At 29.3% G+C, this 12,750-nt stretch overlaps 2 protein-coding genes across 3 annotated transcripts; one reads left to right on the top strand and one right to left on the bottom strand.

The window, feature by feature from the left end:
- Window positions 1–452: 452 nt before the first annotated feature.
- Window positions 453–9,099, bottom strand: LOC106792446 (general transcription factor 3C polypeptide 1). The gene is made up of 12 exons (XM_014758873.1): window positions 8,988–9,099; window positions 8,553–8,732; window positions 8,287–8,480; window positions 7,585–8,214; window positions 6,083–7,201; window positions 5,616–5,972; window positions 5,258–5,498; window positions 1,894–5,153; window positions 1,283–1,809; window positions 966–1,158; window positions 755–842; window positions 453–670 (listed from the first exon to the last, which is right to left on the bottom strand). Exons 2-12 carry the CDS (start codon window positions 8,629–8,631, stop codon window positions 552–554), a joined length of 6,807 nt encoding a protein of 2,268 aa, XP_014614359.1. The 5' UTR covers window positions 8,632–8,732; window positions 8,988–9,099; the 3' UTR covers window positions 453–551.
- A 107-nt stretch (window positions 9,100–9,206) lies between these two features.
- LOC106792442 lies at window positions 9,207–12,583 on the top strand. Of its 2 annotated transcripts, none has more exons than XM_014758867.1 (6): window positions 9,207–9,600; window positions 9,744–10,083; window positions 10,168–10,998; window positions 11,099–11,643; window positions 11,738–12,130; window positions 12,205–12,583. In XM_014758867.1, exons 1-6 carry the CDS (start codon window positions 9,560–9,562, stop codon window positions 12,347–12,349), a joined length of 2,295 nt encoding a protein of 764 aa, XP_014614353.1. In that variant the 5' UTR covers window positions 9,207–9,559; the 3' UTR covers window positions 12,350–12,583. The 2 variants fall into 2 exon arrangements, with proteins under 2 accessions (XP_014614353.1, XP_014614355.1); XM_014758869.1 differs by having other exon boundaries at window positions 12,192–12,313.
- The last annotated feature ends 167 nt before the right edge of the window (window positions 12,584–12,750 follow it).

Raw genomic sequence — 12,750 nt, 5'->3', positions numbered from 1 at the left:
ACCATGATCGACCAAATTGTGTAAATACGAATTTATTTAAAATAGAATTTACAAAAACTAATATATAATAATTAACTTAAGTATTATACACTATTATAATTACATTTATAATCATAAACGTAAAGAACATTTGTTAAATTATGATCACAGACATTTGTATAAAAAAGAACTAACAGAAAATTCATTGATGAGACTTTGATTAACGTACTTTTTTTTTTTATTAATATACGAAGATACCTATACAATACCTGAGTGCATAGCGATATTAGATTATTGTTACATGTAATTTTCGATATTAATAGTATGAAAATATAATATGTAAATATGACATAAAGAGAGAGAGAGAGAGAGAGAGAGAGAGAGAGAGAGAGAGAGAGAGAGATAGTTGAAATATTTTTATGAACGAATAATTATTATCAGGCACACTAGCACTTGCTTCCTCGTCTGTTGACTAGTAAGGCTGTTTCCTATACAAATCGAAACGCGACATCGAAATAACTCGTTTAGCTCGCAATAAGATGCTTATCATTTTAGTAATATTTATATTATCATTATGGAATATAATCCGAGTTGTACATCTTCGTACTTAAAAATATACTAAATTTTATGATCGCTCCCATTAAAGGCTCTATAAATATTTCTTCTTCGCTCACCCACTCCTCGTCCGTTTCTAATTATAACAAAAATATAAGGTGTTAAAACCACAAAGAAAAGATTATTTCAATGATCAATTTTAATGGATAATAATACTTACTTGGTTTAACAGGTGCAGGCTTTGAAAACAAAGTCACATGTTGTTTGATCAATATCTTCTTTTCTAAACAGCCTAATTTAATCAGTATCTATAAGAATAAAATAAAATAATCATTTAATATAATGTTATATATGATATTAATACAAATGAATTTACTAAATGAAAATTACTTGAATCAGTTAAAATAAGTGATTCTAATAAATATTCAAACCTCAATCAATTCACGAGTGTGGAACGGTTGTAAAACTGGACTAAATCTATTTTGTACTTTGACTAGTGTAACACCAGGATGTGTTAAACAATATGTTAAAACAGCTCCCAACATACGATCTAATACTCTACGATTCAAAACACCATCTATGCGAATCCATGGCTTCATGACTACCCTTATTTCCTCAGCAGTACTGAAATTATGAACGAATTTAACATCCAAATGAATATATTATATTTTCAATGTGCAATTATATATAATATATATATATATATAAATGTACAAATAATTCATAATATCTTGTTATACTTTCTTACGTTAAATCTAATTTTTTAGCAGATGTAAATATATCCTTTTGTGGAAGCAAAGATATTCTTTTCCTTTGTAATCTTTTTGTAGCACATACATTTGGTTCCTTTTCACTTTCATCAGAGTTACTTATAATCGTAGCATTTTCTTGTTCTTCGGTACCATTACCTATTAAAGGCAACGTATCTTTTTTTTGTATTTCTTCTTCATTATCAATCATCGTTATGTCCATATCGCATATTGATGATTCCAATGAATTTTTATTATGATCAATATCATTATCTTTTTTAATATCATCAATATTAATATCGGCATTAGTTTGATTTTCTGTCAAGTATATGCTACCTTTAGGTATTGGTAAAAGCGACTCTCTTTCTAAACGAAAGATCTTGTAAGAATGTATCAACCAAGGATTTACATAAAGGTGATGTATATATCGGGGCGTAGTTACACCAGAACGTAAAAACAAATAATTTTCAATTAAAAGAGAAACTATATCATAAAGCTCTCTTCCAAAGTCTTTTCGAAATTTTTCCTGAAATCATTAGAAATGATGAATTATCGGATTATCATGTGTAATATTATTATACCATAATCTTATATTAATAAATATTCTTACCATCAGTTCCTCCGAACTAGCTCCTATTTCTTTCTTTTCTCTTACAAATTTGTATATAGCATCAATTTTCATCCAGTTATATAATACCTTCCCATTCATAGTTTTCTTAAAATTCGCATATGAGGTATTATTTTTTGGAAAAATTGCAAATTTATTTAAATCATTTATAATTTCGGAAACAGTCTTTAATTTCAAAGGTAACATACCAGATGGTATCGCATAACTTTTAAACTCTTCATAATCCTCATCACAATGTTGTAATTTTGATGATTCTAAGTAATAAAAAATTTTGAACATATTAACAACAAAGTATTCGTGAGCATGATGACTATCAGATACGGAAAATTCATTTAGCTCCTCCCTTATTTTCAAAAGGGCTAATCTTGTAAATCGTTTTTGAACGTCATTCGTGTCATCGAGTTTGGCGTATGAATTTGCATAACTTGTATTCTTAGATTTACTACATATTATACTACTTATACGAGTAAATGCATTATCATTTGTCTTTTTATATTCATCATTACTTTGACTTTCGATTTTTTGTATTATATTTTCATCATCTGCAGATTTCCAACTTCCAACTGAATTGTCATCCAAAAGCCTTGACTCTAATGAAGTTTCAGCGTTATCCATTTTTTCATCAAAATCAATTAGGCACTTATTTAAATCTGTTGGAATATTACTTCGTGCAGTATCATTAGATGAATTTAATATGCTACATTTACTATCATCATCCATTTTAGCTTTCTTCGAGGTTGATTCCGCAGAATCTATTTCACAATTATCAATGCATTTTCTTTTTAAATGATTCCCTTGTAATTGTTCTTTATCCATAAGCACATCAGATGAAGAGTTTTTTAAATTATCAACATATGTCTCAAAATTTGTATTCAACTTTTTATCATCTGTTTTGTTTAACACGGTTTTAGTTTCATCTTGAGAATTAATTAAATTATTTTCTTCAATAAGTTGTAATCTAAAGTTGTGATCAACTTTTCTTGCCTTTATAAAACCAGGCTCATCGCCAACGTCATTATCTCTCACTTCTTCAAGAATGGATGACCCATTATTAGTCCGATGATCAACAAGTGTCTCTTTTTTAAATATTGAGATTTTATTGTTTTCTATCAAATTCGTCTTCTTATCCGAATTGTCTTTGAAATAATCTAAACCATCTAAAATATCTTTGTACCTTTGTGCAATTCTGAAATAAGTTTCATTTTTTTCTTTTAAACTCTGATCTAATGTAATTACTTGATCGGGTATCGCAATATCAAAATCTAGCTTATCCATTGGCATAAAATCATGTATCATGGCAACTATCCCACCAGTAACTGGAATAATTTCCATACCATCGGAAGAAACATTATTTGTCAACGGATTACTTTTTCTTGATGTAAAATACCATTGAATAAGTTTGAAAAAAGCATTGTACGATTCCATATATAAATCATATGGCCATCTATTTTGAAATTTGTAAATGTAACTTGTACTAAACTGATACTGTGCACTACTCATTGGCATATAATTGGCATACTTCTTTGTTAGGTGCATATCATTTTTTTTTATTGTAACCAATTGATCGGCCCTAATTTTGGCCATAGCGTTTTTCAAGAGAACCTCAGGATACTGTTGATATACTTTAAATAATTGATATGCCCAAGATTTTTTATCTTTTCCAGAACACATTGAACTATGAATAACAGAATTAATAGTAGCAGAATGTATATCGTTAATACAACGAATATCCTTGAAAAAACCTGAATTAAATGATTTAGTAGGATATATCATTTTATAAAAAATATTAAACTCTTGTACTGTTTTGGGTACAATAATAGGTTCATTTGATCCCATTTCTGAAATATCGTAATACTTTTTAGCAACGTAATTAACAAGATCTTTAAATACTTCGGCTATGCGTTTTTCATATGCGCCATGATTCGGACATTCTTGTTTAATCTTTTCTGTTATACCACCAAATCGTTTATTGAGAAAGAAATTTTGCTTTATTTCTTCTACTCCTAAAGTTACGCTATTAACTGTTTGCGGTTGTCTAAGCATGTATAAAAGTCTTCTTTGACAAGCTCGAGAAGTTTTATTGTAAGAACTAAGAGAATAAGAGCGTAAAACATCTCTGACCATATTAAATGATACTACTTGTTTGCGATGATTTGGACACAAATACATCATGGCAACTTTACATATAAGTAATATATTATCTTCGTGTGGTTTCCAATCGACGCGCAATTTATGCATTAGTTGAAGCGCACGATAATCAATTTCATCATATTTAACACGTGATTTTTTTCCCGCCTTTTTAGGTAAAACTCGTCTAATAAATGATTTCTGTTTAACCCGATGAAATTTCGTATATGTTTCATGTTTAATAGACTTATTAGTAACTTCACCAACTTTGTTCGATTGGGACTTTGTTTTCACATCTGTAGCATTTACAATAGTAGGTCCTGATACTTTTTTTAATCCAGAAAATTCAGTATATTTGACAGGTGCCGCTTTTATTGTTGACAAATAAGCATCTCTCTTACATGCCGTAGTTTTATTTCCTAGATCTTTTCTTAGTTGATTGCGCATCGTAAAATTATTATTCCAATTCCAATTACGTTTCAAGTGTGCAAAAAATGCAGAATCGATACCAGCTGCACCTTTACGATCCCCAGGTACTTTGCCAGTATCCAATATTATAGCTTCCTCTGCAGTACGAGCTTTTATTGTTTCTATCATGTCACTTTTTTTAGATAAATCCTCTAATAATATATCTTTACCCTGAACTGCAAGCCTACCCCCTAAAGGAGTATTAACACATATATTCCACATATCGTACCAATATTTTTCAACAATATCCATCTCATTGAAATTATATTTCGTTATGGGGTATGTTTTCTCTTCAATTTTGTGATATCCAGGTGCAGATGAAGTTGTATCCATTAATTCACTATGACGATTTACGTAAAGAAATACTTGATCTTTTTCTTTTAATTTCTGTGGTCCAAATTGGACCAGACCGATATAACATAATCTAGTAACAGTTTCATGAATATCAAATATATACTTTCTTCCATGTAGTAAAGTACTTTGAATATTCATTGGAAGATCTTTAATTAAATAATGTTTCCTAATAGGATGATTTGTATAATATTCCAAGCCTGATATAATAAATGGGACACTATGGACTTTTAAAAATATTGATAGAGGAATGCGCAACAGAAGGTCACACATTAAAGTCCAACCTTTTGGCCAACCTAACACGTAAAGAAAAAAAAGAAAGAACAATAGTATTATATGCATATATCTCTTGTTTAAGATCTTAAAGAAACATGTATAAATACAGTTGCACTTTACTTACCATTATGTTGCGGTAAAGATGGCAAAAACATCTTCCATCCTACTTCCGTGGTATAAATTTTACTCATTTCTTGAGCCAAACTATCGGTGATGCTAAAATCATTGGCACGTAACAATTGTATTTGTTCATTCTTGGAAAGCGTGTCTTCTCCGGGATGTTCATAAACTAAATAATATAAAAGAACATGAAGTGCTTGCATACGAACAAATTTGGGACTATATCCAAGTTTTCGAGCTGCTTTCTAAAAAAAAGGAAACATAAATTATATATTTATTATTAAGTACATATCTATTGCATTATATATTTTATTATTACATATATATATATGGGTTAATTTTGTCAAATTGTTTATACATACTGGATCATATTTGGAAGTAGTTGGTAGTGCCGATAGTCTTCCAGGCCTTTTATTTGTGTTGTCCGCATTAGTACGAGTCTTATCTATATTATTTTTTGAATTCGTTTTAGATTTTGATGATCCCAATAAACAAAATTTAACTTTTGCTTGCTCTACAGCTGACTTTATTACCGTATGATCTGTATCAATATTGGGATCACATACGAAAGTCAAATGTTTTTCTCTGCCATTAGCACTAAGAGTTAACTTGATATTTTTTACCAAATTATCTTTGGCTAATTTCTGTAATAATCTGAGCAAAGATTTTTTATCTATCTTCACATCGTAACCTTCCTTATCTTCTTCGTCATTTATCATCTAAAATGAAAATGAATTAGGCTTAACTTTTGATCTTAAAACGCAATTACTCTAATTTAAATGTTCTTCAATTATAGATTAACATAAAATGATTCACTGTTGCGATTTACCTTCATTAACTTAGTTATATCATCGATAACTTGATGCTCTTTAACAGACTCGATGATCATATTTGCTCGCTTTAATAATCTATAAGTAATATTAGATACACTTTTTTTCTTACTATTTTCAACATCCTCCATCAAACCAAAAATTTCATTAATCGGTTTTCCACCGCGTATCGGATTTTGGGTAACCAAATTTGTTTCTATACTTTTATACATTGAAACATCTTTAATATTATTTGAAATTGTAGATGTAACTGTGGAATCTTCGAAACTATCACTAGTATTTCCTATGTTCCTTCCATTTTGTATTGATTTTTCTTTTTGTCTTTCGTTAGTTAACAATTTTAAGTTAACTATTTTTCTCGACACGTTCAAGAAGGTACATTTGTATCTAGTTCGTGACTTTGTTATACGATATTTCCAAAATATTTTACTGACAATGCGAAATACCGATCTTAATTTGTCGGTATTAATAAATGGTTCTTGCTCTCCAACGTCAGAATGTTTCTTTGTTTTATTATCAATAATTACATGATAATTTAATTTCTCTATAGTTTTAATTAAATGCGTATAAAAATCGCTAACTTCACTACTTTCTTTTTCCTGTAAATCCTCTTGTTTTGGTATAACTTCATTTTTCTTATTTGATATATGCTTCGTAAGCTCTTTAATTCTATTCATTTCTTTTTTAAATTGCATACTCATCGTGCTATTTGCCTCAAACTTTTTAGATACATATTTTGTTACTCTTTGCCTACCTGCATCATTCATGTATGTCGCAACGATATCCATTTTCACTAGATTACGTAATATAGTTCTACATTGTAATTTCGTTAAACCCATATCTTTAGATAAGCTTCCTTGAGAAACACCATTAATACTGCTTCCTTCGTTCATATTATTAGCTTCTTTAAGGTAAGAATAATCGTATTTGTGATTGCGAATATCTAACTCTAATTGCTCTTCATCCTCGTGTATTTCATCTTTGTTCAATAGTTCAGCAATATCAACGTCAGGAGTTATCAGTTGTATTACCCTTATTACTTTTTCCTTCGATGGATCATTCTTCCGTTGCCACTCTTTAGGTTCTGCATTTGGATATAAAGTTCTATACGGTACTTTCTATCAATTAACAATAAAATTTGATTAAACATTTTAATAAACGTTTACTTTTTGTAAACAATTTATTATATAAAAAGTCTACAAATATGTTGTACATAATATATATGTTACTGTGAAAGGCCAAAATTGGATAATGTCAAGATTCCATACTAAATACGTCGATGAAAGACCGAATATTTGGGTTTATTCTTATACATTAATATTCCAGACATATACGAAGCGACCATATGAATCTTGACATTATTCAATTTCGGTCTTTCACGGTAATATATGTTATGTATATATATTATATATATGTTATGTATATATTTTATNTATATATTTTATATATATATATATATATATATATATATATATATATATATAAAATAGGTCTCACTTACCAGATCTGTTCTTACTGCCTTTTGAAAAAAAGATGTTTTAACTAATTTTTGAATAGAATTTGCAATTTGCAATTTCTTCTTTACTTCTTCATATTCAGCAATATAATTTTTTTTCGTTTTAAGTATCTCAATGACTTGTTCAGCCAAGAACATCATTTTTGGTTTCCTTTCTACAAAGAATCGTGGTAGATGTAATAAGCTACCGGTACAACTATGGCCTCCTGTTTTTTGATGATGCGTCTGCTTTGTAATCAATTTATGACGAAGTAAAAACTTTCTATGATAAAACAATGTTCTAGGATCTTCTCTTAACAAACTAAGACTAATTTTTCCCTGCGTTACTTCACCATGATAACGCGATCTTCCAACTCTTTCAAGGAAACAGTAATGCATAGTACTTAATTTCAATATAGAAGATGCTTTATCGCCCATTAATGCAAACTCTCTTGCAGCTTGAGATGCAACAATGACTAATCTTTGATCATATTCTTTCGTTGCTTCCTCTAAAGTATATTTTCTGATATCAACATTAATAACTTTACGAGTCTTATAAGTCGAACAAGAACCCCTAACTCCTGTAATTGGATCATTTATAGGAAAAAAAGGATAAATATCTTCTGGAATATTATCCTGAAAGAAAATAGAGATACAAGATGAAATATGAAATTATAGGATAATGGTTACATGTTTAGATTTACTTACTGGTTCAAGTATAATACCTAGATCTGGATCTACAAATTCATAACGATCATATATAACAAGTGGATTTCTTGGCACTTTTAATTTATAAAATGTAAATTCCTGAAGATTTACACACATAGACCATATTTGGTTCATAAATTGTTGTGTACATTGTAAAGGATTGTTAAATCTATGTGCCAAACGTAACCATAAAGCTGAAACAAAAAATAATGATATATAAACATGAAAAGTACGTAAGGATATGTGTCGAAGAAATATTAACTCACCTTGTAAAGTAATTCCATCCAAACCTTCCAATGCTATTTCATCTATTACAGAAGCTTCTAAAGTATTAGGTAACGTCATATCGATTATGGTAGAAATTTGTTTGAATTAATGAAAATGACGTGAATCTTTCAAAATTGCTATTTAACAATTTAAGTCGTTAATGTCCTTGATATCAGTCTCTGAAATTTTCATTCAAATATGTATTGCGATTTGAATGGTTCGATTAAAAGTAGAGACAAAATTTGTCTTTAAAATGGCAATGAATATAAAATCAAAAGTAGAAAATAGGATGACCGATACGTTTGTTAAAAGATGTCTCTTACGAATATAATTACTTATTTCCGTTAATTAATAATATGATACTTAAATATATAAATATAGGATTGACGAATAAGCACGTGGCACAGTTTTTTAAATACATAAAATATATTCACCCAGTAACATATTTCCATTTAATCAAAATTTCATCAAGTTTTTTCCAAACTCAGTATCCTTTTTACGTTCTATAAGCCATTTGTTTACATGTGTGTTAGGAGGCACGTGCATTAGATCATAAGGTAATACTCATTTACGCGATATTATGGAGAGTTTCAATGACCAAGTTGTAAATAACCTTAAACACCATAATTCGATCGTTAAGTCACAAGTTACATAGTCTATGCTTTATAGTTATGCTCATTTAAGTGGCGCCATGTTTTTTTTCATCCGACTTTATAGTTAGTTACAGTTTAAATCTAAATAATAAACAAATGTGATATATAAACTGTATTTTTATATTATATACATTGGTGATCTAATTGAGTATATTATTTTTTATGTTGAATCATAACATAAGAAGTATTCCTATATATTTATTTTTCTTTTCTGCTCTCTCTATTTTTTTCTATTTTTCTTTTCTTCCCCCTTTATTTTTCTTTATTAAACGTTTTGAATAACATTTACAATGTAACTGAACATTATTACATGTTATCAGTTTCCACAATCGATCCATGATAAATGAATAAAAATGAATAAAAAAGAGGAAATATTATCTGGAAATACTTTAACGTAAGTTTCTAGGATATAAGTGAAATTATTTGATAAAACAAACACATTTTCTCTTACGTTATCTTAACCTACGTACTTTTTCTTTAGCCAGTATTTGTAATATCACAAGTATTTGATTTTTTGAAAAATCTCTTATTTTAAAGGGCAGATCAACTTATTCAAAATAAAGGTATTAAGTACAAAACTTATACAGAATGGGAGGAATCGAAAAAAGTATTACCCAAATTTGGACAAAAAGAATATGAACCGAATAACTCTTGGTTGGAAAATGTTCAAATAGAAAAGAATCTAAAAAATTGTAAAGACTTGTTGAATATCGAAAGGGTAGAACGTATTTCTCAATTAGCAGTTGCAGAATGGCTACCTCAGACAAGAAAGGCACGGGTTATTAAAAAATCTGGCCAGGATTGGGGCAATTTTGGTATTGAAGTTAATAAAACATTACTTTTGCTTCCAGAAGAATCGTTACTTCTTCTAGAGATGGTATATAATAGTTTTGTTTGTTTTTAAATCAATTAATTCATCATTTGTATGTGAAATATAAATATGAAACTGATTATATTTCAGAACTGTTTGGAACTTACATGGAATGGCGTAGCATTATCTATTCAACAAGCATATGAAATTTTAATAGATAATAAAGAATGTACTTTAGAAGAATACAGAGTTTATAGTCAATTAACTCGCTATGGTTACCACATACAACGATTTTATTACGAAAATTCAGTCAAAAATGCGATACCCGATGAATCTGTTCCTTTAAAAATAAAACTTATCGGAGAACCTGAGAAAGGTTTGCGTATGGGAGATTCAGAACGAAAAGAGGCTCGTGATGCAAGCAATAAACTCAAAGTATTTGATAATGCTAAAGAAGAATTAAATATACTGGAAAGTACTAACCATTTACAGGCTGACAAATCTGCCAAGTTTTCAAGTAATATGGTAGAAAAAGATGTACAAAGTATTATTGAAAATATGAAAAGTGCGATAGAATGTAAAAATGATTCCTCATCGCTTATATCCAAATATTATAATAACAAATTAGAAAATGATCAATCGAAATTAAATTCAAGAAAAGAGGAAGAAACAATAAACAAAGGAGAACAAGTTGACAATAGTGAAAACAATCTGAATTCGCAAACAAGAATTATTAGCGAGGAGACCCTGTCTGATAAAAACAAAGTTATAACGAAGAATGGTAATTTTGTAACAAAATGTTCAGATTCTCGTATACAGCGTAATATCAAATTACTCCCAAAAAGGATAGAAACCAGATCGTTATCAGTTAATAATAAATCTGAATCGAAAGATTTAGAAGGAAATAGTTTTCTCAAGAGAAAAGAACCACCACTATCTTGTGGAAGTCATCAATCGGACAATAAGAAATCCAAATTAGAGGTACGATGCGCGATATAATTAATTCAATAGATGATATTAAACTCCATTGAAGTGCGTTTTAATCATGTTCAAATCATATGACGAGTTTTTCTTTAAATAGGTGATTGATCTTTCCGATGATGAAATTGAGATAGTTGTTCCTACTTTAACGAGAATGGAGATGCTCGAGTTACTACCAAATATTGCTTCTCGATCAGTCATTGTACTACAGATTTCACGTAATTATATACCTCATACAATAAAACTTCGTAAAGATATATATCAATACGAAACAAAAAGATTAAGAAGTTTATCAGAAATCGACAGTAAAATGCGCTTGCAAAATTCTAAACAAAACATGCAAGAAATACAACGTAGCTCTAGTACCAATTTGCAGGCTAATAACAGAATAGTCTATAATCAAAGCACACATACGAACGTCTACGATTTTGTTTGGCGTGCATTGTTTACCATGCAGTCAGTACAATGTTCAAGATTTGGATTTTTCCAGCTACCCAATAATAGATTTCCATTTTACCATCAAACATACTGGCATAATAGAGGTACATTTATTCAAGAGAACTTAAATCACAATAATTCCCATGCTTACATGTTTGGAAATTCAGGACACTTTAGATCTTTTAGAAATACTGTACAACAAAGCAGGTACTTCATTTTTTTTTTTTTTTTATTATTGTCGACATATTTTATAATGTAATTTTTAATGATTACATTGCTTGATTACATCGTTTCGATATAGATTACCAAATATATCTACGGGAAATAACAAAAGTGACAAAAATGAGTATCAATCATCGTTCAAAGTTTTACCAAATGTAACTTCGTGGAAAGAGTTAAAAGATAAATGGTACGATGAGAAAACCATTATTATAGATGACGAAGATTGTACTAATAACTCCGAAATTACCGAAGTAGAGATAGTTAAGGAACATATTCCTCCTCTTGTTGGACCAAAAAGTGTGTCGAGTCTTGCTGAGATTTATAATAAGCTTAGGATAATCAAAAATGCACCAGACAAAATTGTTAGAAAAAAAAGAAACGAATTGAAAATATCGTATAATGTTTATTCAAATACTCAGCATTACAGAAAAGGCAATCCAGGTGAACCACTTTATCGACTGGTTGTCGTAAGGTATAAACATTTATTTTCAACATTCGCGCTAAACATATTATATATAAATGATAATAAATAGTCATTTGTTTTAGCAAAAAGGATAGTCCGCTTTTACAACCAATCGAATTAAATCGTTTGCAACAAGATTCCAAGGGCACCGCGATAATGTTTGCCATTGTATCAATGTCAATATCATATATTCAACCAGGAATTGTTTCAATACCACTCTTATCGTAATCTTTAATATGCGCGCTGTACTTATATAATGTTAGATGAAGTTCATTATGTAGGAAATGTCAATAAACAATGAAGAGCATTGTCGCGCAATTTGTTCTTCGTAATAACATATCTTTCTCGTAAGATGGCATTGTGTGTAGAAGAAAACAAAATTGGTGACTACCTATCATCTATCTTGTGTGAAGTGAGGTTGTTAAATAAAATAGAAACGAAATGAAGAAAGATAAAAATTAATTATTAACAATTAATTAATAACAAATAAACTGTAATTATGGAATTGATGAAACATAGGTATACACATAAGACATTTTTCTACAAAAAAAAATTGTTGTTTTTTTTCTCTCTTTCTCTCTGATATGTAAATTTGGCTTAAGGCTGCATTGAAGTTTCATGTAAATTTG

This window comes from Polistes canadensis, unplaced genomic scaffold (genome assembly GCF_001313835.1).
Source record: "Polistes canadensis isolate GaletaPanama2010 unplaced genomic scaffold, ASM131383v1 scaffold_431, whole genome shotgun sequence".
NCBI classification, from domain to species: domain Eukaryota; kingdom Metazoa; phylum Arthropoda; class Insecta; order Hymenoptera; family Vespidae; genus Polistes; species Polistes canadensis.
This window is presented reverse-complemented; position numbering and strand designations above follow the sequence as displayed.

Coding starts and splice junctions, on each gene's coding strand:
- LOC106792446 (XM_014758873.1), bottom strand. CDS start 8,631: ATGACGTTACCTAATACTTTAGAAGCTTCTGTAATAGATGAAATAGCA. Junction 5,973..6,082: donor ATATAACTAAGTTAATGAAG/GTAAATCGCAAC, acceptor TTTTCATTTTAG/ATGATAAATGACGAAGAAGA. Junction 5,499..5,615: donor CTACTTCCAAATATGATCCA/GTATGTATAAAC, acceptor CCTTTTTTTTAG/AAAGCAGCTCGAAAACTTGG.
- LOC106792442 (XM_014758867.1), top strand. CDS start 9,560: ATGAATAAAAAAGAGGAAATATTATCTGGAAATACTTTAAC. Junction 9,601..9,743: donor TTATCTGGAAATACTTTAAC/GTAAGTTTCTAG, acceptor CTTATTTTAAAG/GGCAGATCAACTTATTCAAA. Junction 12,131..12,204: donor TATCGACTGGTTGTCGTAAG/GTATAAACATTT, acceptor CATTTGTTTTAG/CAAAAAGGATAGTCCGCTTT.